Genomic DNA, 25,927 nt, shown 5'->3' on the forward strand with positions numbered 1-25,927 from the left:
ATCTCACGGATCAGCGCTAGTTAAGCCTGCATGAGCATACTGAAATTACATTTTGTGAGTGTTTTGTTCATACAGATCCTGCAGATATTAGGCCTTTTTAAAACAGGAAGTGCCGCTTTTTTTCCCCTGTGAACACTTTTATTATGTATTGACACAAACCTGGAACCATGAAACACATTCTTGACAACCTATTGAAACTAAAATATCCTTATTGTTTGAAATCGTTTAGCTTTGCCTGCTGTAGAATTGTGTGATCATTATGGTGTGAATATCAGTAGAAAAAAGGCAGAACGGTGCTTTAATAGTCGTTGTTAAAGCGTAAACATCAGTGGAGACATTAGCATGCAGCACTTTGTTTGCCTCACACCGAAGCCTCAGCTACAGGCAGGGAAACATGTTTATTTTTGATGATTAACACTCTCACAGGTACACACACAAACATGCGAGCGTAGCAGACAGGCACACACATACGCCTGTGCACACATGTGGACACACACACACGCGCACACACTGATCTTTCATTGCTGTTGCCTGGCAACGAGTCTGTGTGTCCTGTGCTAGCAGAGCGCTGTCCAGTGGTGCCATGACCGCTGCGGCTGACCACTACTGAAGGAGTGGGGGAGGAAGGTAGAGACAGAGAGAGGAAGAGATGTAGGGGGTGAGGGGATGAAGTGAAGGAGAAATAAAGACACAGAGGGAGAGAGGTCGACCAATTAGAGTTTTAGTCTTTAACATTATTACTCTGACACAGAAATAATCGGCTCTGGGATGAAACTTAATGACTGAAGCAGTGAAAAAAGCCTTAAGTCAAACAAATAAGACCAAATTCTGACCGTAACAGTATTTTAGTTAGTTTAGAGGTTTTTGTTAAATAAGAACTTTTCCTGAAATTTTCTTTTTTTTTTTCTTTTTCTTTTGTACTGAGTGAGTTATTTGCAGTGTTTAATGAAACTTAATGAGACCAGAGAAGGTTGTCAGAAGCAAAATCACCCTCCATGGTTCACCTAATGAGGATGATCTCCTCCACCAAAGTGTTTAGCTGTTTTCCAGAGCAGCTCGGACAAAACACTTGTACAAAGCCCCAAATGTATGACAGACAATACAAAAAATGACAGGAGGGGCGGATGTGAGGGGAGAGGGAGAAGGGAGGAAACTGGACCAAGTGGAGGACAAAGAGCGGTGGGAGGTGAGAGACAAAGTGAAGGAGGAGGGATGCTTATGGGGAGTGTGAAGATGGAGAGCTGAACTCAGATTCTCTTGTGTCACACTGGATCTTAACAAAGTCAACTAGTACACTGGAGCTAACAGACAGCTTTCTGTCCAGGCTACCTGTTAGCACCAATACCATCAGTCCTTCCTATTTTGTCCTGTTTTCAAATCGCCAAATATGCTCACCAATAACCCAGAAATACTTGGTTTATATTGGAAAGTGTCTCTGGTAGCGACACGCTCCCCAGTAGTGTGTTTCTCTGCTGCAGGACTTATTAAACCAGGGCTGGACTTAGAAAGGATCATTTTTCAGTGGGGGTGAAGGCGTGGGAGGCCAGGAGCAGCGACTGTAGCTCTTCAAATGAAAATAAAAATCCCCAGCCCTCACTTTAAAGAAATTAGAAACAGCGCTCTTATTTTCAGATTACAGATGGTGCAATTTAAGAAGTTTCACCGTGTGCACATGTTCGCGGGTTTAAAGGCCACGTTTTGTGACTCATTATATTCTCATCTCTTCTTTTGTTATATATGAAATGTGTATTTTGAGGCAAAATGTGCGGCTCACCCACATAAATATCCAACAAGATGTGAACCCTGTTAATAGTAACTATGGCTGTGTAAAGCTACAGTATAGAGCGTAGAATATGGAATCAAATATACACAGTAGGGTATCAATTTGGAAGTATAATCTCCCTGTTTAGGGATTCAATATGGAGAACACAGTAACTTACAGGTACTGTGCTGGTACATATGCAGCAGCTTCTCAGAATATATTCTCATTAAATGTGTACAGATGGCTGCTTTGTTTCCTGGGTTCTGTTTGTTTTCAGCCGGTGTGATGGTCATTAAAAGGAGATATATCACATATGGTCCCTTTCTCAGATGTATTGTACGGAAGGAAATGTTGAACTTTAACCAGCAGAAAAAGCGACGTGGTCGTGCATAACCAGCACCGCTGATTGTAATATCACACATTTGCTTTCCATGACAGCAGTGTGGTTTGAAAAGTTGATGTTTTGTCTTTAGTCTTTTGATACAAACAGCAAAAGGAAAAACAACTTAATGAAAATGTGAAACTTTTGTGAGTCTTGTCATTCAACTGTTTTCTTAGTTGGGTTTTTATATTTTATTAAGCTGTGACTTTATATGTAAAGTTGGAATAATGTCTTTCAGAGGTCAAAGCACTGAGGAGCAAACTGCTGTTTAAGAGCTGTTGACTGATAGATCCTTTCTTATTTTAACTCCTGTGTATCTCAGCTTTTCTCAAACGTCCTGACATGTCTGCATGACTAAAAGTAGTTTCTGTGTGAACCAGTGTTGCAGAAGTCATATTCATTCACCCTCCAATCATTGTAGAACTGAGACTGAAATCCCTGCTCGATGTTCAGCATCATCATCCCATAAAAGAGCCTGTCGATCAATAGAGGATTAATCTGCAACTATTTTGATAATCAATCGTTTTCCAGCCTCTCCAATGGGAGGATTTGCTGCCTCTCTTTGTCAAGTTGTCAGCCAGACAAAACAAGCAAGTTGAACTTGATCGACGTCTTTTAGAAATAATAAACGCTATTATCTCACAATTTTCTCACGTTTTATAGACTAAATGAGACAAAAGAAGCTGCCGCCCTAAACATGATGCAGCACCTTAGAAATAGGCTGAGAATTATGATAACTGATCAAAGTTTTGTTTTCAGGGTGTAACCACATTTTTTAAATTAAAGATCAATCGCTCACTGCTGCTTTTACTCTGTTTAGTTTTATTTCTTGTTTCCATTTACAGCTAAAAGCTCATTTCAGATATCGGTCAGTGACGCTGCCTGAGTTTGTTTGGGAGTAAATGTGACGGGACAGGTGGAAAAGGCAGGCAGCTGTGTGTGTGTGTGTGTGTGTGTGTGTGTGTGTGTGTGTGTGTGTGTGTGTGTGTGTGTGTGTGTGTGTGTGTGTGTGTGTGTGTGTGTGTGTGTGTGTGTGTGTGTGTGTGTGTGTCACTGCGCGACACGAGGTGGCTGAGACCATGTGCCTGACCTCTGACATCCACACGCCAAGCAGCACAGGCAGCCCCCCCCCCCCAGACCTACACACACACACAGAGAAACCCACGCGCCGTCTGTCACCGGCCCCTGACAGGCGTGACCGAGGCGGGGTGGGTGGGCAAGAAGGAGGGAGGGAGGGGAGTTTAGGACCCCTCCAGCCATCCTAACCCCCCCCCCTCTCTCTCTCACTCATTCTCCCCTTTCTAATTCCCTGACAGTGACCCTGTACCCCCCCTCTTTCCCTCCTCTAACACACACACACACCAAACACACACACGCAGGCAGGCTGGCCATGTCAACCCCACAAGACGGATACATCATCTGCCCAGTGGCCTCTCTCTCCCCCCCCCCCCTCTCTCCCCCTCTCCCTCTATGCTATTAGCACTGATAGGATGAGTAAAGTCTGGGTGGGGTGGGCAGTGGGGTGGGGGGGGTCTGCCTTGAACCTGAGCGGCTGCTGTCAAACTGCCCCGGGTCGGTGGGGCATGTTGGGAGAGTGTCCTCTGCTGCTTGGGAGAGAAATGTAACACTGACTTCAGTCATTTCCAAAATGATTCACAAATCAAAGGCTTGTGACGTCTCTGAGACGTTTCCTGTGACGTGCAGAAGGTCCGTGCTTGTGGATGGAAGACAGAAAATAAAACTGTCGACATCTGTGACGTTTGGTTTGTTTGGTGTGTTTGATTTGTTAGCATATATGAGGTGGTGGGGATGGGAGGGGCGGTGGGGGTTGAAAGGCCTCATGGCCAGAGGGGTTAGGGGCAGTTGAGGCGTTATGGGGAGGGAGCGATGGAGGGGGGGAGTGGGGTCCCTCCCTTCTTATGCTGAGAGGATGAAGGAGCCTGGAATAATAAATGTGTGTGTGTGTGTTACATTTAACCTCATGAGTGAATGAAAAGGATCCAGCGTTTTAGTAAATTGTATTTTTAAATGATGTGTTTTCTGAAAGGTTTCTCTCTCAGTGCTGCTGTTTCTAATGGCTTCCCTTGTATTGGCTGTAGCAGCAACAGTACCAACAGGCGCAGCGGTCCAACTGGTACCAGCAGTATAGAAGTAGTGGTTATAGAAGCTGCAGCAGTAATGAGAGGAACGGCAGCAGTCCTGGTGACAGTCGGTCTAATGGTGCTATTCAACTTTTATTGTCCATTAGAAAAACCATACAAGGTGCAATACAGCATTAAAATCAAAATAAAAGCATCACAGCTTTTTATATAAAATGTTTCCACGGGGCTAAAACTAGGATTTGATAATGGCGCTCTGAGAATCGTCCCCATGGCGTGAGAAATAACGTATAAGATCAGTCGAACTACACACACACACACACACAGGACGTCTGACCAACAGCTTTAAGGTGTGTGTGACACACAGCTTGGTTAGTTACTGATGACTTAATATTTTTAAATCATCTCTTGGATGCTTGTAGTGATTCTGGTGCCAGAATGACCTAATAAAGAAGATGATTTGTTGGTGAAGGTCACAGAAATAAATTGTGTTTTTTAACCAAGGAGAATCTCATAAAGTTAATCAATCAATCTTTGAATGTTTCTGCATCTTTACATCTGAGAAATTTGGGTTTAGAGAATTTAATTCCAGTTGTAGTTTTGGCTCTTGGTTTATTCCCCTGCGTACCCGTGACTGCAGAGTTTTGCATCCTCCTAATAATTTATTTCTGGATAAAAAACATTTTTCCACTGAAATTATACAGTTATGAATTACTATGTAAGGTGCTCGGCACAACACACACACACACACACACACACACACACACACACACACACACACACACACACACACACACACATTTCACACACTTGGTTGTGGCTCAGTATTTCCAGGAGGGTGCTGCCACCATCTGGTTGCTTTATGTAACTGCAGCTGTCCACCAGCTGAGCGCTCACTGGAAAATGTCCTTTTCGTTCCTATAGTGCAGGTTTGATCGATGCATTTGTGATTTCAGATGAGAGATTAAGACATTTATGTCCATGATGATCTTTGATGGAAGACAAAGCTTTTGACATATAAGACAAAACAAATTAATGAATAAACACATCAGGAGATGCTGCTGGCTACTTTAGCTCTCACTTCCTCTTGATTATTCATTTCAGGGGGAAATTATCATTAATGTGCAATGTAATGTATTAAAGGGAAGGAAAAAGAATGAAATCAATAAAAAGTCCAGCGCACAAATGTTCCAACTGCAAAAACTACATTTTTAATCTTCCCTCTTTCATCTTTTTCTCTAACATTTCCCCCTTTTCTTATTTTTTATATCATCCTCCATGTTTACAGCCTCACATTCCTCCCTCTCTCCCTCTCTCTCTCTCTCTCTCTCTTTTCCCTCTCTTAGTCTTTGTCTCTCTCCTTTATCCCCCTTCCTTTCTTCTTGTCCACCTCCTCTCATCACACCTTGAACTTGTCTGTGACCCTGATGATAAGATTTCCTCACACACACAAACACACACACACACTCACACACCGAGCCTTTATATAATTTCCAGTGAGCCCGTCTCTTCTTTTGTTTTCAGGTATTTGTTCTTTCCTTGTCTCACATCTCCCCGTACCATACACAAAATGTGGGCTTTCCAAGTGTGTGTGTGTGTGTGTGTGTGTGTGTGTGTGCTCCATAGGGCATAAAGGAGGCAGTGAAGCAGCAGGACGGAAGCTGTAGTTACAATTATAGCGAGGAAGAAGCGGTGCAGGGTAGAGGATGTTAGCTGTGGTTTTATCAGGTGTATTTTGATATTTTCTCACAGCTTCCTGTCAGACACAACGTGTGAGCTAAATCACACAGAGCTTAAATTTTCTGCTCCTCCTCACCACGTTTTTATCGGTATGTCTCTTTTCCCGTTGAGCTGCTGATCTGAAGAGGGTAAAATAAGAGGCAGAAGTTAGGAGCGTAGTGCAGTAGGGGTGGAGGAGTGTTTTATCCAAGATGGTGGCGGCGGCGGTGCTGACTAATGTCTGGTGCTCGGCTAAGCAGTTTCTCTAGCGTCGCCGTTCCTGGACCAGCTCCTTCTGCAATCCCAGAAGTCACCACAAAACAGAGGAGGGTAGTTAGGAATACCTGCTATAAAACGCTGATTCCTAATCCCAGTTCCACATGCTGAGTCAATACGTTTGCATTTAAAGAGCTAAATCAGACCACAGCATCATTCATGGTCATGTGAGTTTTTGCTTAGCAGGGTTTTTTTCTTCTTCTTCTTCTTCTCTTGTATGCAGCTCATATTTAATGAAAACAGGAGGAAGTTATCAGCAGGAGCAATTTCCAAAAGTCATCTCTGCAGAGTAAAATACCGTGGTGTATCTTCCCAAACCTGAACGTTTCAGGAACTGAGGAGAACACCTTTGGTTTCATCTCCACAGTGATGTATTTCTGATTTTTTCCGGCCAAGGTTTCAAAGAGTTTCATCACCAGTGCAGGAGTAACAAGGTTATCACAGGACAATAGCAATATAAATCCATTTCCACTTCTTGTTGTCAGAGACGCAGCAGCTCAGGATGAACACACTTTATTGCCGCAACAACAAACTTTGCTCCTTTTCTTTTGAGTGAAAATGCTTCCTGACAGCATTGATTTGAGCTTGAACTTTGACCTGCTAAAGGTCAAGTACAAGTACGGAGTGACCTCTGTTCAGGAAGCAGTTTGTTTGTACTCATTTGTTTATCTGAATGGTGAACACGAGTTTTTAAAACATGAAGATTTGATTTTTTTATGTTTCACACAGTATTCACTGAATCTGACTAAAATCTTAAAACTCAAATTTCAGTAGATGCTCATCGAAAAAATAAGAGCAGTATATTTATAGTCAGACTCTGGACTGCAGCTTCTGTTCTTTTTTTTAGTTCCATTTCAATTTGTCGCTGAATTAAAGGGAATATAAAATTATTAAATGTATTACAGCAAAACTGTGGGCCACAAATATATTAGAAATATTGATGTCAGGGCTTCAGCTCACCATTGGTTCATCTGTCGAGTGTTTTTTGTTAAAAACAATATTATTTGTTTTGAGTTGTTTGGTCCATGAAATATAAAGAATAGGGTGAGAAATGTTGATCAGTGTTTCCCAGAGTCCAAGATGACGTCTACAAATGTCTTATTTTGTCCAAAACCCAAAGATATTCAGATAATTGTCATAGAGCAGCCAAGAGGCCCGAAAATATTCTTCTTCTGTTTTTCTAAAAAAAAAAAAAAGAACAAGCTGCTTCATCATTTACTAAAATAGTTGGTGATAATTTGATAGCTGACAACTAATTGATTAATTGTTGCAGCTCTTGTTCATAGTTCCAGTTATTAAAATGCTTGTAATTATTGCAGTTATGTAAATTATCAAATAAATAACCAAGTTAAACACATTATTTCTTTTTATTGCATTTTAGATTGAGATTTTTCAGTCAGTAACACAAGAAATACTTTTATTGCTTCTGTTTTATTTTACAACACGGAGAGAAACAGGGTGTCTGTGTCGCCTCCAGTTTTTGTCAGATTTATCGGCATTAGTGTGTGTGTGTGTGTGTGTGTGTGTGTGTGTGTGTGTGTGTTCGGAGGGTAGTATTATGTGCTCCTGACATACAGTATGTTGGTCAAATGTGGTTGTTGAGGGTGTTTTTTTCTCCGTCGACCAGGAGTTTGACCCAGCAGCCCTCTGCTTTTCTAACCATGTAGCGTAGTGGTATGGATGTATTTTCACTGCCTCTTTCTGATGTGTGTGTGTGTGTGTGTGTGTGTGTGTGTTGCAGATATCAGGATGTCTAAAGCAGCAGAGGAGGAGAAGCCTGGGGCGGACTATCCAGGGGACAGTTCAGGTACACACACACATTAACATATTTCATTATATGGATTATAATTTACATTTTATTTACCTCACTATATTGTAATTATTATAAACATTTTACACAACAATTTATCTGTGTTTGAGAGCACATAATACTACCCTCTGAACACACACACACACACACACACACACTGTGTAATAAGGTGTCCCTCTGTGTTTCAGACTCTGACAGAAACAGCCCTGATGACCAGGTTGGTTTTTCACTTTTCTCCACTGTGACTTGTAATAATAAAAAAATAAGTGTTAATATTTACTTTGTAAATATTGTGTGCTGTCTGCTGTAGTTAATACTGTTTTTTATAAATTTAATCTTTGCCTTGATTGGCTGGTTTGACTTTAAAAGATTACAGTTCGGTGAATAGATAAATAAATCACAGCAACAATATCTGTATATCAAATCTTATGTTCTCATCTGTTCATTATTAGTGTGGCTTGACATTTAGTGGGAAGTAAAACAATCTCAAATTATGATGCATGATCGCGAACATCAGAATATAAGAAATGAACTATGTAATGAGATACAGACATTATCTTTTCTGTCACACTGAGCAAATTACTTTATTTATTAGATTAACTCATTAGCTCCGTCTACATCACGCCCACTGTAGCGTGAGAGTGATTCTCTGATGATTCATTGTTGTGAATGAGTGTGATTTTTTTTTATTTTTCTCACATGTGGGTTTTGCTTCAGGTCCAGCCAATGAAAACCAGCCCCTTCAGCATCTCTCCAACACTGGCTGGCAGCAAGGTGAGCTAGTGCAGACATGCTGTGTGTGTGTGTGTGTGTCAATCTCAGCTCATACCCACTCATACATAAAGGCTGTCAGCAGCTTCAATACCAAAGCTCTGTATCAGTCAAACCTTCTTGTGTGTATACAGAGGCTACGAAGAGCTGAGTAATCATTTTACTGTGTGTAGTCAACTGAGGACATTTGCTTCTTATTCTGCTCATTTAGTTTATCAAATAGCACCTGATGTATTCTATTTATGTAATCGAGCATGTATTACAAATAACAAATGCTCAGTAGGCGTGGGTTTGTGTACATCGCTGCATGTACACGTGACTGTGTGCTTGTGTGAGAAAACATCCGTGTGTCCAGGGTGAGACTCCTGCAGGCTGCATGCAAGTATGCAAATCATGCGACTTTGGTCACACCCAACTTAGTGAGAAGCAAAGAGCCCTGAGAGAGATGACGGACAGAGAGAAAACGCATAAATGAGATGATGGTGAGTGAACGGTGTAGAGATGAAGCGCAGTGCAGAGGTGATGGATGGGTAATGACAGGACTGCGAGCAGGTAACGACAGCTGGAGGTCCGAGGTCAGCGGCTTTGGAATGTTTGTGACACCATGAAAACGAGGACGATTTACTCGTCCGTCTGGACACTTAACACTTCAACCTGTGAATCAGGGGTAAGCAGCAGCCAGGAGTTCAAGTCAAAGTCAAACGAACGAGCGCGGATTAAATCTTTGTCTGTTTTCTGTTCACCTGCACAGTTTTGTCTCGTTTCGTTTGTAAGAGTGGAGTGAATGTAAAATATGCGTCCATCTCTTGTAAGTGGGAGCAATCGAAATCCGCTAGAAGTTCAGACTAAAGTTGAAAACGGCAGCAAAAAGTTAAACTGGCTTTGATCCCTGAGGTGTGTGCACAGGTTGATTGACGTTTCCTCGCAGTTACTACAAATCCTGCAGTTTACGTTCAGCAGCAGCAGCACAGCCACACAATTAGTTGTTTGTCACTGGTGTGCTTTGTGTTTCTGATGTGCCTCATTAAAAGCTAACGAATCATTCTGGTGACACACTTGCAGGATTTTCAAGGATTTCCAGACTTGTTCCATCTGGAGTTGAATAACTGTAATCAAACAGACATTTTCTTGCAGTGTCATGTTCAACAGCAGTTTGATTTTGAGCAGGTTCACTATCATTTCTCATACGTTCTCACCTTGAGGTATGACATTTGACAGGGGTGGAGCAAAACAATCCACCAAGTCAGATTGTCAGTAGTAGATGACAAAAGTTGTGCTTGTCAGCTTTGAGATCTGTGTGTGTGTGTGTGTTTCTGTTCTGTTTCTCTCTGTTTGAACAAAAAGAGGACACTTGCTAACAGAAGATTTGTGATCTTTAGGGAAAGAGCAATCAGAGCTCCGAGATGTCCCAAATCACTGTTGCTCCTCCTGCTCCTCCCTCCCAACAACAGCAGCAGACCCAACACCACCACACACAGCTGATGCTGGCTGGCAGTCAGCTAGCAGGGGTGAGGCAACACACACACACACACACACACACACACACACACACACAGTAAATTGTCAAAAGAAAGTTAATGAGAATATTGATGCTGTTCATAATTAGATATTAGAATTAAGGATGCTTTTCTGAACTGCTCTGGACATATAGAGACACCTGACTACTGATCACAGCACACAGAACGTCATCAACTAGACGCTTTCTTTCTTTCATCTGATGTGAAACGTGAAAAAAGCGTCTCCTCAATTTGATGGATTTAAAAATTGAAGCAGGGTTTTGAACAAAGGTTCACAAACTTGTAGCCAAGTGACCTGTCAGGACACTCTGAAATCTCAGCTACACGCAGTGGACTGTTTCCCACAGTTTATCTTCCCCGATGTGTACGTAAGAGCAGGAGAAGTAGCTGAATATGAGGACATAACTGCCCTGAAGGACAAGAAAACACTTGCACAACACGTATTAAAAGCTTTGGGGATACAGTATTTGCAGTAGAGTGAAATACCTGAGCTTCTGTAAGTTAAGTGGTTGGCTTTTCTTGCTTGTCTTGCTCTGGCATGCTTTTACTGTTTGCTAACAGATTCACCTACACCTCTGTTCCTGGAATGCTTAGCTGACACTGCTCTTTGTCGTCTCTGATGTTCTTTATGTCTCCACTGTCTTCATTTTATTCATCTTTACGTGATGTTTTGTCCCGTCACACTTCCACTTCTGTTTCCTCTCCTTCCTGCATGTTTACATCTTTATCTTGTTTGCCATCGCTGTCGTCATTTCTCTCTCTGCTCATTGCCATCGCCCCATTCTTCCTCCTCTTCCTCCTCCTCCTCCTCCTCCTTCTCCTGCTCTCCCCCAGCTTGCCGCTCTCCTCCCAGCTCAGCAGCAGCTGCTCCTCCAACAGGCTCAGGCTCAGCTCCTGGCGGCCGCCGTTCAGCAGTCGAATGCTGCCCACGCCGCTCACGCCGCCCACGCCGCCGCGCAGCAACAAGCCAACCAGCAGCAGCAGCAGCAGCAGAACCAATCACAATCCCAGCACCAACAGCAGCAACAGCAAACCAAACAGGAGCAACCTGTCCAAGCTCCGCCGCAGCTGGCCCTGTCGCAGCCAATCCAGCTCACGGCCCAGGTAAGAGCAGCTTTGGTGAGCAGAATGTGCCTCTTTACAGCTGATTCAGAAGTTTAAGCATTTTCAAATCTTCAGTCATCACTTCATCAACAAGTGAATTAACTTCCCTGTTAGGTTGTCACTGTGCAGCAGAGAGCTCCTGTAGGCCTGGTTTATTTGTGCTGTCTGTTGAAGCGTGCTTGTATTGCAGGACATCCAGCAGCTGTTGCAGCTCCAGCAGCTGGTTTTGATGCCGGGTCACCATCTCCAGTCTCCCGCCCAGTTCCTCCTGTCTCAGCCAGCACAGGCACAGCAGCCACAGCAAGGTGACGCCCACTTAGGGAACTTCTGCTCTTTAGTTCTGCTGATTACAATAAAACACACAACCTCAACCACACAACAGTTACTATGAAGAAGTTAAGGCAACAAGAATTCACTAAATATTTTGTTTTTAATCAAAAGTAAAGCAGACATCATATAAGAGCCATAAATCAGTTAAGTTTCTTGATGAAGCATTTTTGCATTTTTTTTGCTCCCCGACTGTTTTACAGGTCAGTTAAGTGAATAATTTAATTGTTTGGTTTGTTAATTTGTTGCTTCTTTCACAGGTTTGCTTTCGACACCAAATCTGATCCAGCTACCTCAGCAAAGCCCAGGGGGACTACTGACAACCCCACCCCGCCTGGGACTCCAAGCACAGGTAGAAAAGCTCTCTGGTCCCTGGTATTAAAATGCATGGTGGGTGATCTGATCACAAGTGGACCACTCTGAAGACGTCAGTTCTATTTGAAATGTCTAAACATTAAAAGAATGTGTTTAACAACAGTGTTTCCTCTGTTCAAACACTGGCTCCTATTTAAACGTCTGCGCCTGTGTTTGGTGTGACAACATCACAGCATCATGTTCCGTTTAAAACATTATTGTCTTTAATATCACACTTCAAATCATATCCACAACATGAACTACTCTGATGAGCACAGAGTAACGTTTCAGTGAGCAGGCACATGGAGAACAGAGACATTAAAGATTTAAGATTCACTCGTCACTCGTGCTGATTAGTGGGGCTCAGCAGGCGGACATGACAACATCTCTAAATGTACAGTAGGACCACCTCCGAATGTGATCTGAGCTTTTGGATCACACCATGCATTCACACCTGTACGTAGAGCTGTTCACACGTTAGTGTGAGGTCTGAACAGGGCCTCTGTGTGAGTGTGTGAGAGAGAGTGAAAAAAAGAGACCTTGGATTATAGAACCTGACTACACAACAAGTAGGACTTTTTTTTATGCAAATCAAACAGGTGTTGAATCTCTGCACCGCGGAGCGTCTGTCAGACTGATGTTCACCACTTTAAACCGTCACCTGCTGCAGACCTCATGCAGAATGCAAAAGACACATGATCATCCTTCAACTTGTGCTTGCATGTAGCAACTCACTTTATGTTTAAACAAATAGACGCAATAGTTTGTTCTTCTGGCAGGAAGCAGGTTGATGTAGCTGCTTAACACTAAATATATTCCATGGAAGGTTCTTTTCATAATAGATGTCGTTTTTGAGTCCAATGAGGATCGTGAATCTTGATGATATATTAACACGCAGGACAAACCGCTCCCCTTGTGTCCTCAACCTTTATCTTCCATAACATAATGCATGAATGCGTCCTCACACATCCAAGCGCCGTTATAGATTTTTCATAAGCTGTGATGAAGTCATGTCAAACACAACGTGTGTTGTTCCCTGCCTGTTGGTGTATTTTATGCACAGAGACAATGAATGTAAATGAGGCGTGCATTAGCAGATTTCATGCATGATGTCTGGTCATTTAGTGGATGCGACCAAAGCCCTCAGGGTCAAATTCCTGCTTTGACGCTCTGTTCTTGTTGTCAGCTGAACCTATTGGCAGGCAGAGGGTTAAACTCTATTTGTAGATATTAGATTCATAGTATATTTCCTCCTGTTTAGAATAAAAGATGTGCTTGTGTTTGTTGTGCATGATGCCTGTCAGATCTGTATAATTTGTCAGGGCACCCAGGGCCAAATGATTGTTTTTCATGCATGTTTCCCAGCTGATTATCTCAAATGTATTCACAAACCGGTTTATTTCACTTCCCAGAAAGTTTTCAGGGAATGTTTTCAAAACCTGTGAAGGATTCATTTAATTTCTTGTGCCTCACACGCTCACCTTCAACACATTGTGTGAGGCCTTTTGGAATAAAGCGCGCACGTCTTCTTTATTAACTTCTGTCTTCCTGACACTGCAGAGGGAGAAGAGTGGCGATGTTGCCGTTGGTGGAAGCAGCAGCAGCAGCAGTGGCTCTATAGTCGGCACTGGCAGCAGCGGCGTTGGTGTTGTGACGTCTGTGGGGGCTACCTCAGCGTCCAGCAGTGCCATGGCTTCTTCGCTGACGTCCGGTTTGACTTCCGGAGGCCACGGGGGTCACATAGGAGAGGAGCCCAGCGACCTGGAGGAGCTGGAGCAGTTTGCCCGCACTTTCAAACAACGACGCATCAAGCTGGGATTCACCCAGGTAAAAGTCAGAGAAAAGAGGACGGTGCACACGTGTGTTTGTGCCGATAGACGTCTGTGTGTGTGTGTGTGTGTTATGGAATCTCAGTTCTCACACCGTTAATTTTTCTCTGTCAGGGCGACGTCGGTGTCGCTATGGGCAAGCTGTATGGCAACGACTTCAGCCAGACCACCATCTCCCGATTTGAAGCGCTCAACCTGAGCTTTAAGAACATGTGCAAGCTGAAACCACTGCTGGAGAAGTGGCTGAGTGATGCAGGTAAACACCCAAAACATATCACAGCAGGTGTCCTTACCCTGGTTGTCAGGGAATAAAAAAAGAATCATCAAGTAAGCTGAGTTTGTTTCCTGCATGAAGTTTTAGTTTTTCTGTGCACCTCATGTCTTCTCTCTTTTTTTATTCTGTCTGTCTGTCTGACAGAAACCATGGCAGTAGACAGCATGCTGCCCAGCCCCTCTTCTCTCTCCTCCCCCATGTTGGGCCTGGAGGGTCTGCCCGGCCGGCGCAGGAAGAAACGCACCAGCATCGAGACCAACGTGCGAGTGGCCTTAGAGCGCAACTTCATGGCGGTACGAGGTTCACTTATTCACCAAGTGTATAGAAAATCTGTTAATCTGCACAAGGAAACTGACACAAAAGCATAAAATGATATCAGGACATTCAGAAAACTCATTTAAAATTTTTCAGTTAACAATAAAAAACACATTTCTTACATTTCATATTTATATTGTACCATCATACAGAGCGTGCTGGAACTTCTCATGAACCGGCACCAAACCCAAATTATTCAGCGCAGTAATCACAGTTACTTGCTTGTGGTCATTGTAACGTGGCTGCGTGCACCGTGCACCACTCTGTTGTTTCGCGTGTGAGCGTGGATGGACAGAGGCGGCATCTGCTGTGTTTTTGTTGGAGTTCCTCAGCTGTTCCGTTCTGTTTCTGGAAAAAAACAAGACCTTCGGAGCAGCTTTTAGACAACGTGGCACCTCTTCCCTTTTCTCCAGCCACAGCAGAACAGAACAACAGCACAATGCCAAGGTTTTCCACAAAAGTGTGTAACCTGGGAGCTCCACTGACTTCCCCAGTTGGAAATTTGTCCAGGATAATTACAGCAGGGTTGTGACTATTTAACAAACTATATCAGATTCCCACACTTCCCCTGGGACCACTGCTTGGTTGGTACCTCGACCGTTAGCTCCAAGTCTGCTTTTAAATAAATAAATAAAAACATCAATTTTGACATTTTGACACCAGAACATTGTTAAAGACAAATAGTTAAAGGAATCCCTGTGAACTGAGTGCTTGATTGAATGATTTAGGGTCTGTGTGCATTTAAGAGTTAAGTAACATCACTCTTAACACTGTTTTCAGTATCTACTCATTTTTCCTCCTCAGAACCAGAAGCCTACCTCTGAGGAGATCCTGCTCATGGCGGAGCAGCTCAACATGGAGAAGGAGGTGATTCGTGTTTGGTTCTGCAACCGCAGGCAGAAAGAGAAACGCATCAACCCCTCCAGCAGCACCACCCCTCCCCTGCCCAGCCAGACCTCACCTGTTGTGACGCACAAAGCCCCCTGCTACAGCCCGCACATGGTACGGTCCGCCCTGAATCCACTCACCCCTTGTCGCTCTTACTTAATCACATTTTTTGTGTAATTTCAGAAGTTGGCCTGATACTTGTTTCACAGATGGACGGATGTATTTCCTGATATCTCTCTCCCTGTCTCCCTCTCCAGATGTCGAGTCATGGTCTGTCCCAGGTCACTACCAGCCTCAGCACAACAGGTGAGCTGTAATTACTGTTTGTGCCTGTGTAAGGACTCGTCAATAAATAATTAAAGTTTTGAGCGGTGTTTCTCAATTGTGTTTTTGGAACCCGAAGGTCGGTTGCAGGAAGATTAAACTGCTCCTGACATTATTTGGCAGAAGTTGATATTTCTGTATTGTCGGAGCCTTTCGCTGGTTTGATGAAACGCTGAAGAATCATCACTTTAAAAAAAAAAAAAGAAAAAGATTTCTGGGAGAGAAAGATTGAAATAGAAAACAATGATGTTTTGTTGACAACAACATGGAAGCACTGGTCCCATCTTGAGTTGTTTACCTCCAGGAGTCACGACCCGTCCTCATGATTTATAGACCTTGGGCTTCAGTGTGAGCTATGCCAGGCTTCACAGATATGACAGATGGCCTGACAGGTAACAAACACAGCTGGAAATTTATTGGCCTGTTGAGCTGAGGCTAATACTTCTCGGTCGCAAACTTCTCTCTCCAGTCAGTAGCTGAATGGAAGTTGAAGAAGACGCTCAAAAAGCTCAGGATCCTGACTGCTGATGAAGAACTGTGTCACCCAAGTGTTTATTTAGTAATAACGCTGTAACTCATTCGCACAGCGGCAGCAACACCCACTACATGACACCGATATCGCTCTTCTGCTCTTCCCCTCAGCTGCCAGCTTGTCACCCTCAGCATCCTGCCCCATGACTCCCGTCAGCTCGGCTGCAGTGGGCTCCACCTCTGCTTCTGTGACTCCGCCCCCGCATAGCACAGCCAGCCCTGCCCCCCCCAGCCTCGGGGCCCACGGGCTCAACACTGGGTGAGTGTTTACATAGTGGTGAATGAAAAAAAAAACAATGGCGGTCATCTTTGTCTTCAGTCAGTGCAGGTTTCTTTCAAGACTGTTAAAACATATTTGCTTTCTTTTCATCAACATCAACATCAATTAATCAACTAAGCAATCAATTAAAAGAATAATATCCAGAGGTTATTCAGTTATGAAAATGATTATCAGTTGCAACTCTGGATAAGAGAGAGAAGACCAACTCTCATCTACTCTTCTCTTTGAAAGCAGATACAATACGTTTTTCAGGGTGTTCTTTTGTTTAATTACATTTATAGATCAGAAGTCTTTGAGATGAGAGGGTTTTTTATTCATTTTGGAGTGTTTGAGTTGTTTTTTAGTTAGTCAGAGTCCAACACTCGACCACTGGTAATGAAATCATGTTTGACTTGACATCGCCTGACACGCGTGGCTGCATGTTGCAGAGAAATCTCCGGTATTTGAAGGCACGTCAGACTGTGGCCGCACCAGTTTGACTGTAATTCTGCATGTTCACACACATTGAGACATGTGCACAAGCTAAGGAATGACGTTTTGACCCAGAAAGAAAATGTCAAAACTACGAGAAGCTGCCGGTGCCTCAATTACGCCGTTAAACACAAGACGAGAGATGAAAGCTTCAGTTCTGCATCACTGTTGCAGTTTTTGGGTTTATATCACTTAACCTTTTGACTGTTTCTCTGCATATGTGAATGTTCTCGTGTGTGTGTGTGTGTGTGTGTGAATTTGCGGTCCGTCCACATTTTAGGAACACAATGATGGGAGTAAGCACAGGGATGAACCAGGCCCTCATTGGCAGCAATCCCCTGGCTACCATGCAAGGTGTGTGTGCATGAGTGCATGTGTGTGTGTAGGTGCATGTTGACCCAGCGGGTCCTCGTGAGTCTCCATTTCTAAAGACCTCTTCCCATTTCACCCTTCATCCATTCTGTCCAAAATGAATTTCCTTGCAGCCACACTCCTCCTCCTCCTCCTCCTCCTCAGCACAAACTTTTTGAATCGCTCAGTATGGTGAAAGATTCAATTTGATTCTCATACAATAGCCTGCTATTATCACAAAGTGACAAGAGCCCCTTATGGCAAAGCTTAGGAGGCCAAGTCAGCTTACAGTAAACAGTTGAACAGGCACAATCCCATCCTTCTCAATATCAAGGCCTGTTGGCTAAATAACTAGTTTCCACTCAAAATTCCCCTTTTTTGAAACGAGCCGATCTGCTGCCAAATCAATTAAGCATCACAAATAAGCTCTGTTGAGCTGAGCTTTGAATCCGTCATGTGGTCCATCTCCCTATAGCACCGATTCAGTCCTTCCCCCTTCCTCCCGCTCTGTTCGGCGTCATTCGCAGCCGGCCTCCTCCAGGCCATGTGTTGATGGGAAGGATACAGTCTGTTATGGAAACTGCAGCTCTGGCACAGCCGGCTCTGATAGAGTTATAGGCTGAAGGACAGAAGAAAGAGGCGCCTCTGTGAAAGGAGGAGGCTGAAATGAAGTGTTGATGTGAAAGGATTTGTGGATTGAGACCCTTTGGGGCCACACACGATATGAATGTTTACACTCAGGGCGCTGTAATGGATAAAAGTGTTGACTATTACGCTGGAATTCAAAAGTGGGCAGGTGTCACTCTGTGTTACAGAGGAGCTCTGACTGACTCTGTTATGTCTGCTGCTGGACGTTTGCAGAAAAGCACCAGATTCTTTTCACTGTTTGGCAGTTATTTCTTATTGTAATGCAACAAAATGACTTATACCAGCTAAAATACACCTCTTCAGCTCCCTTATTGTTACTTATTGCCACCTGGTGTTGATTGTAAATGAATTATTATTCATTTTATTTCAATTTTGTGTGGCGATTCATGGTTTTACGTGCAGACAGTCAACAGATGCCTGGTTGACAGGATGAGACAGAAATTGTTCGTTTTCCCACTTGAACAAGCGTCCATTGCTTCATCATGTAGAAGACCTGGTTGTACCTGTGTGTGTGTGTGTGTGTGTGTGTGTGTGTGTGTGTGTGTGTGTGTGTATACATGTAGTAAATAACCATCTCTATCTTCATCTTTCAATATATTCATGTAGAAAGGGTCAGTTCACCTTTTTTTTTTTTTTTACCTCTAGTGGTATCGATCCTTTCAGATAGTTTTGGTTTTATCTTCAAGTTTTCAGAGTTCTGCTTCCTCCCCAGTGGCATTGAACTGAAATGAAATCTTGTCTGTGTGGTGCTCACATTACAAAAAGGGTTTTTCAACATTCAAAGATTCAGTAACACCTGAGACTCTCCAGGATACGTTTCCCCAGTAATCCACAGAACAAATAATCAGGGGCTTTAAAGGCACTGCTGTGTACCACCACAATTATTCTGATGTAGTTGTTTTATTGTGAACCGACCCTTTAATCATTTACACACCCATCAATAGTTTATGTCTGTGTTATGGATAGAACAACGTGTGAACTGTCATCGGTCTCTCTCCTCTTTGCTCTCTGACGTCTCTTTACTTCCTGTCTTTTTCTGTCCCCTAAACTCTTTTCTCATCCACTCTGCCTTTCTTCAAATTTTCCCTCCTTTTTGTCCTCCGCTTGCATTAATCCCTCTCTTCGTCTGTCTCTTCGTCTCCTCCTCGTCCCTTCTCCATGTTTGCCGTGTCCCTCCTGTCCTCCATCTTTTTCTGCCTCTCCTCATCATGTGTCACTTTGTTTATTGTTCTTCCTCTTGAGTTCCTCCTTTCACCTTTTTGTCGTTCATCTCTTCTCAACTTCATCTTTCCCTCCTCATCTTTTCCTCTTATCCCTCCCTCTCCATCCTCTTCCTCTCCTTCATCCCTACCAGCCCTGGCAGCCAGCAGCGGTCAGCTGTCCATCTCCAGCCTCGAGGGGGGAGCAGGTCACATGCTTCTGGGTGGACCCGGGGGTCCCACTGTCCCCCCTTCCCTCCGCTCCTCCCTTTTCCTCAACCGCCCCACCCTCCTGCCCATGGTGACCGGCTCCATGGCGACAGCCTCCACACCTGCCATCGGACTGGTCAGCGGCGGCGGCGGTGGGTGCGGCCCGAGGCCCCCCTTCTCCCAATCTCCGCCCCCTGGTGCCAGCAACCTCATGAGCCCGACCTCGTGCCCCGAGGAGTCTGCATCTCCTTGTTCAAGTCCCGCCTCTTTCTGTTCCTTCAGCGAAGCCTCACCTCCACCCCTGGGAGGGGCCATGGCCGAGTGATCCCTGACTGACAACCAAAGTATCCTATCAGAGGCGGAGGAAGAGGAGGAAGAGGAGGAAGCAGAGCATTAAAGGAGCTTTAAAAAAATCGAAATTTACAACCTCGCCTTTCAACCAAAGCCATCTCTCTGTCTGATCCATTTCCAGTTGGTCTCTCTCTTTCCGTCTCCCCGCTGAAGTCTTCTGAAGCCAAAAATATACACAGATGGATGAGGGGAGGAAGCAAAGAGAGAGGGAGGATGGGGAGGATAGAGAGAACTGCAGAACAGAGGGGGGAAATTTGAAACCAAATAATGATTTACAGCTGGAGAGGTGGCATTGAGGAGTGTTTTTGCTTGGCATCGGCAAACAAACACCATGTATTTTATCGGCTGGAGAAGAAATAAACTCGCTGAGGGCAGGGATGAGAAGCGAAACTGTGTGTGAGACATGGGAGGCAAAAAGAAAAGACTTGTTAAACAAGCTCGGAAGGTCGCGTGGTTTATGAATTTAAAAAAGAAAAAGATGCTAGAAGAGAAACACACACTTACAAAGATGAAAACCAAAATCTCCAAATACCAAAAACTGAAAACCAAAAAAGACAAAAAAACAACAAACGGAGAGAAAAGCTTTAGTTCAAAAAGACTTTTGCATTCTGATCTGTCCGGGATCAGTTCAGTGCTCCATTCCACATCCACGCAAACATTTTCCATTGCAGTCAGGATTTCCATTCTTCTCATTTTCAGTTAAAGATTAACACTATTTTTATATTATTTTGTAATCACTTACGGTATTTCGTGCCAAGAACCTACGTTTAATGTTTTACAGCTGATCCCACATGCAGGATATCTACCTACCTCTCTCTTTACAGCCTCACAGTGTGCACCTACCTTACATTAGAACAGACCGTGTTTGTTTTATCCAGCCTGGAGTGGCGGACGGGTGGGGTTTACCACTATAACTACTGTAGCATCAGGTAAGATGCCAATCCATACATACTGTAGATAAAAGCAGCTTTAAAAAGCTCCCCGGCATTCATTAAATCCTACCGCGTGGTGAAACCCACCCTTCTGTCACATTATGGGATTAAACCGACCGTCTGCATTGAACCCAGGTAAAATGAAAATTTTGGTCCATATTTGGAGTCATTTAACAGTTAATGTCAATTTAAAAGATCCACTGTGATTTTGGGGATTTATCACATCTTAATGTTCTGTTGAAAAAGACCATCATCATCATCATCATCACTTTTCTCATTGTTGTCTTTAATGTTTGCTGCAACTGAAGTATACACTCTCAACAGTATTTATACTGCCTACCAGGAGGATGCACACACACACCACAGGCAGATGTGGATAGTCTTGGGATTTTTTCAGCATCATTTGCCGTCTTTTATTTATGATCGCTCCATACCATCATCATGTCATCTTCCAGACTGCTCATCTACCACCAGACAGTCACTCTTGGATACCAAAGCATCGCCTCTGGCAGCGTTGTCTCTGGATTCGCCCGGGAGACGAGTGTCCAGACAAAACCTCAGCAGTGTCAAAGGAAAAAACACACTCACATACACACACTATAAGCATAAGAAAGAGTCCAAACCAAAAAAAAAAAAAAGAACAAAAGAAAGAGGTGAAGCACCGGCGTTCCCCTTACTGCCCCCAAACCCCTGCCCTCCATCCCTCCCTCCCATGTGCCCCTCTCCTTTGTCTCCAGAGATCAGATCAAAGGGCCAAAAGAAAAGTGGAGAAGAAGAAGAGGAGGAGAAGGAGAAGCGGACAGGAGCAGAGGAGCCAAAGGTATGAAAAGCTGCAGGGGGAAAGCAAAAAGACGAGGAGAAGAAGAAGGAAGAGGAGCAGGAGGAGGTGCGCTCGAAGCGGCGGACCAAAAAACCAAAAAGTAACCCAAAACCAAAAGCTACTACTACTGCTACTAGTTATGTATGAGTGACTGAACCGTAACTAAACCAAATACAAACAAAGAGGGGGAGGACGAGGGGAGAAAAGGGGGGAGTAAGGCCCTGTCTGTCTGTTCGTCTTTAGCTGTGATTGCTGTTCTTGTATCGACAGACAGAAATCGTTCTCTCCCACCCTCTGCCAGCGACCTCGGCTTTGTTCTCACTTTCTTTTTCCTGGATGGATAAAATATGGAATAACCTCAACAAACTGACTTTGAGAATATATATATATTTTTGTTTTTGCTTTCCATAGTGTGTCTGTTAATGATGTATGGATTTGTCTCATTGCTTTCTACTTATTACGCGGCGGGAAGGAGGGAGGGAAGGGCGGGGAGGGGAGGGGAGGGGAGGTGCTGGGTTTGGCGACGTGTTGCCTATTTTCATATCTTCTTGTCTCTTCGGTTGTGCTCTGGGTTTTTATTTCTCTTTACGGTTGGAAATAGCTGTGAAACTGTAGCTTCCAAGATGATTCTTTTTTTTTTTACTTCATCCAGAATGTTATGAAAAAGCCAAAACTGAAAACCAAAAGCTAAACTTTTTAGACATACAACCAAACCAAATAGAACAACCAAACCAATGCACAAGTTGTACGCGTGTGTGTGTGTCTGTGTGTGTGTGTGTGTGTGTGTGTGTGTGTGTGTGTGTGCATGTGTGTGTGTGTGTGTGCTGCATCCAAACCAAACCATTTAACACTGAGTGAAGCCCACTCTTCCAGTCACATAAACATGTTGAACTCAATAATTTCACTCAGTCCTTATTTTTTCCTTTTGTGGATTTTACTTTTAGTTAAAAGCCAAACTCGGGTCATTTTCAACCTGGACCTGTTTTCACACAGTTTTCCCATCATGCTCGTGGTCTCCAGCTCACTCTCCTCGTGCTCGGAGCGATGGAGGACACTTTTAAAGAAAAAGCCAAAAAATCCAATTCAAAAGTGAAACACAAAGCTGCTTTTCACCCCAAACCATCTATTTTTCCAGAGATCTCAGCTTCTGAAGTCTGACTGTGCAACACATTTCTTTACAGCGAGACGTCTTTCGGACTGTCGCACGTGTTTTATCATAGTTTTAATACGTCACATGCAGCCGCAGCTTAAGTTCTATTATTGTATGGATAATGCCGTTAACAGCAGGGTCACATATTCACAGGTTATGTGACCTGAGGAACCAAATCTAGAACTCAAACTCTAAATAATGCAGCATTAACACCAGATCACAAAAACTAGGTTCATCCTTTAAGTAGCTGGAGATGTTTTTGTGCGCTCTGATGGAGGAAAAGGCCCAGGTTGAAAACAGAGTTGAGCTTTAATATAACAGACACAGGCACTGAGGGGCAACCAGCGATGAAGATGATATGGGGAGGGAGGTGGGGGGGGGGCGCTGACGTCAGAGATGGATTAAAGGCTGTTAACGTCCACTTTTAGAGGGAATGTATCCATTAGTTCTTCTAGGTTTTTGTAGGGGGGAAATAATCTATGTTCAACTGCTCTTACTTGTTGCTGATGTATAAAAAAGGCTGGGACTAATATCCTTTGATGACGACGACCGAAGACGGTGACTTGATTTAAAAACCAAAAGCTTTAAAACTCTTTATCTCTCACGGGCTCTTTGTTGGTAAAAAATATTTGTATTTATTGTATGAGGGAGGTGTGTGCTTTTTTCGGGGATGGGAAAAATGGTCCGTTTGTATTTTATGAACTTCTTTGTCTCTCACCTTGTTTATTTATTGATTCTTTATTTATGTATTTATTGGATTCTATTTATGTCTTTCTGGATCTTTGTAATAGTTTTTCAGGGGTTGTTGTGAGGCTTGTATCTGCAGAGAGGGGTGTTCTTGAGATCAAGACAAGAAGAGAAGATGCCAAACGAATGTTTCAAAGCAAAACCAAACCTAAAGACTGTTGTAACCGGAGACAGAGAGAGAAAGTAGCAGGGAAACTGTGACGGAGGAAAATGCTGTATTTAAAATAGCTTTGTGGGGAAATTGTCTGCTGAAGCTCAGTTTTCCATGTTTACGTTATCAAGCAGAACCTGGAGTGTGTGTTACTGTTGAAGAATCCTGTCAGTGGCAGCAGCTCTTTAAACCTACTTCTAAAGTAACTTTACACATTACAGAATTAAAATCAGTTATTTGTATGTAGACTTATTCTTACTGAATGCTGCAGCTAAAGGAACTAACACTAACAGACAAAGCTAACGTTAGCTTGCTAATATACGTTTAGATTGACGAGTAAAAGCTAATTAAAGTTAGCTGACTTGACAACTGATCAAAATGTTATTAAACAAAAGTAAAGTGGAAGATTTTACGTGACATTTCACACAATTTAGCGAAAGTCAGACCCAGTCTGAGCTCAGCTTCACACACTCCAAGCTGGTTGAACTAGTCGGTGGCTGACAGACATTTCTCAACCTTTGCTGCATGTTTTGGGTTAAAATCCAACGTTTTTGTCCCGTTGAGTGAATTTCCTCCGTTCACGTCTCCTCCTCTGCTCTCTAAAAAAGCTTTCTGATTGCCTCCGTCCCGCTTCAGGACGAGGGCTTTAACTCATACCTCTGATACTCTGATGAAAAACCAAATAGACATTCAAGCTTTAATGACACAAAGGGATAAACATAAAAAGACGTGACTTGTCTGAACTCAGGAGCGAGGGATGTGAAACTGGCCCTAGCAAGTTTGATGAAGGAGAAAAACAAAGATTTTCATTAACCAGTTGTTCTAAAGGCTTTAACCTACTGAACACGCCGCCATGTCCTCTCACGGTCACTGTTTGGAGTTCAATAAAGTGCTGAGGACGTGGTTGTGTTTTGTAGAGAGGAAGGTGTGTGCATATTCATCACTGCTGTCGGAGGAAAGTCTTTCAACTCCTGACGTTTTTTTCTTAAAACACACACTAATTTCTGTTTTTAGTGTGTGTTACTCGACGCTCGGGCCGTTAAAGATCCACCGCAGATGTTAAAAAACTCGCGTGGATGCCGAATTGATTTACTAACTTAAGAAAAGACAAATTTCTATTTTTAAGATGTGTGTTTTTGTTCTCCGACAGCAGTGCGGTTCTGTCAGTATGTGTGCCTGTGTAGTCCGACTCGGCTGTGGTGTCCAGAGAATAATACCAAAGTTAAAACTACCACAGTGAGACGCTACACTACAAACACAACACACACACACACACACACACACTCAGTCATTCCATGTGTATATAAACATTCAGGATTCTTGTTAGGGACTGTAACTGCTAAAATAAAAGGTATCCAGCGCCTGTCGTTAATATAAAAACACTGTCAGATAATAAGAGCACTTCAGGCATTGGCAGTTTTCTACTGTAGTTCTTCTGTGGCTGTGAATTTTATTTTACTACTATGCTCAACTTTCCAAGTCACCGTGACACATAAAAGACTCTTTTTTTGGCCTTGAGAACACAAAATGTAAAACATACTAACAGAGTGAGAAAAAAAGGAAATAATAACTTCAGTCGATATTGTTTGCCCCATGTTTTCCTTCATTTATTTAGGAGAAATTTAAAAGAAACGTTTTGCTTTCTATTTTTTCTACAATGCAGCTTAAATCCAAAGGTTAAGAGGACAGCAAAGATAGATTTTACTGCTAAATAAAAAACCTCAATAGTGAAAACCAAAGAGCTCCACTGTATCTTCTCACCTTGATTTTACTTTTCTCCGCATTGTACAACTCCCACGTTTTTACGACGGCTGTAGACTCCAAAAGTATTCTTTAATATAGCCTAATGATGATGATGATGGTGGTGATGAACTTAAAAGATGAGACAAACACTGCTCTGTAAGCTTTAGTATCTGTTTCTTGGGTCCTTTTTTCTGTTTGAAAGTACGCTTACAATATGCTGTTTTTTGACCTTGAGGCTCTCTCTGTCTGAGTTGATTCTATAACCCGATTCTGTTGGAAACGTTTGGGTTTGAAACTGTTCTCTACTGTCCCTTAACTCATCGCTATCTGTGTGCCTGTTGTTTTGGGGGCCAGGGAAACGGGGACAAAACAAACCTGTAAGTGTTAGGAATAAAGTGCGAATTTAGACCAAAGTCATCTCCCGTGTCTGTGTTCTTTCTCTTTTAGTGTGAAAACTGTAAAAGCAAAACTCAGGCCGGACATGACGGAGGAGGAAAACGTCTCTATTTATCTTTAGGAGTTTAGATGGTTTTAATCACTTTACATTAGTGGAAAGTAAATAAAACATAAACGTTTGAGTGCAGATTTCTGT

General features: G+C 43.2%; 1 protein-coding gene across 1 annotated transcript in view; it reads left to right on the forward strand.

Moving 5' to 3' along the window:
* Positions 1–19,766, forward strand: part of pou2f2a (POU class 2 homeobox 2a) — a 55,719-nt gene extending 35,953 nt beyond the window's left edge. Inside the window, exons 2-16 of the mRNA XM_070846900.1 lie at positions 7,980–8,045; positions 8,237–8,265; positions 8,766–8,822; positions 10,199–10,327; positions 11,171–11,440; positions 11,631–11,745; positions 12,028–12,119; positions 13,682–13,948; positions 14,065–14,206; positions 14,369–14,517; positions 15,344–15,541; positions 15,685–15,733; positions 16,394–16,541; positions 17,314–17,387; positions 19,387–19,766. Coding sequence (XP_070703001.1) covers positions 7,980–8,045; positions 8,237–8,265; positions 8,766–8,822; positions 10,199–10,327; positions 11,171–11,440; positions 11,631–11,745; positions 12,028–12,119; positions 13,682–13,948; positions 14,065–14,206; positions 14,369–14,517; positions 15,344–15,541; positions 15,685–15,733; positions 16,394–16,541; positions 17,314–17,387; positions 19,387–19,766 — 2,165 coding nt within the window. The remainder of the gene's footprint in view (positions 1–7,979; positions 8,046–8,236; positions 8,266–8,765; positions 8,823–10,198; positions 10,328–11,170; positions 11,441–11,630; positions 11,746–12,027; positions 12,120–13,681; positions 13,949–14,064; positions 14,207–14,368; positions 14,518–15,343; positions 15,542–15,684; positions 15,734–16,393; positions 16,542–17,313; positions 17,388–19,386) is intronic.
* Positions 19,767–25,927: the final 6,161 nt, after the last annotated feature.

Source organism: Pempheris klunzingeri, chromosome 16 (genome assembly GCF_042242105.1).
Source record: "Pempheris klunzingeri isolate RE-2024b chromosome 16, fPemKlu1.hap1, whole genome shotgun sequence".
NCBI lineage: Eukaryota > Metazoa > Chordata > Actinopteri > Acropomatiformes > Pempheridae > Pempheris > Pempheris klunzingeri.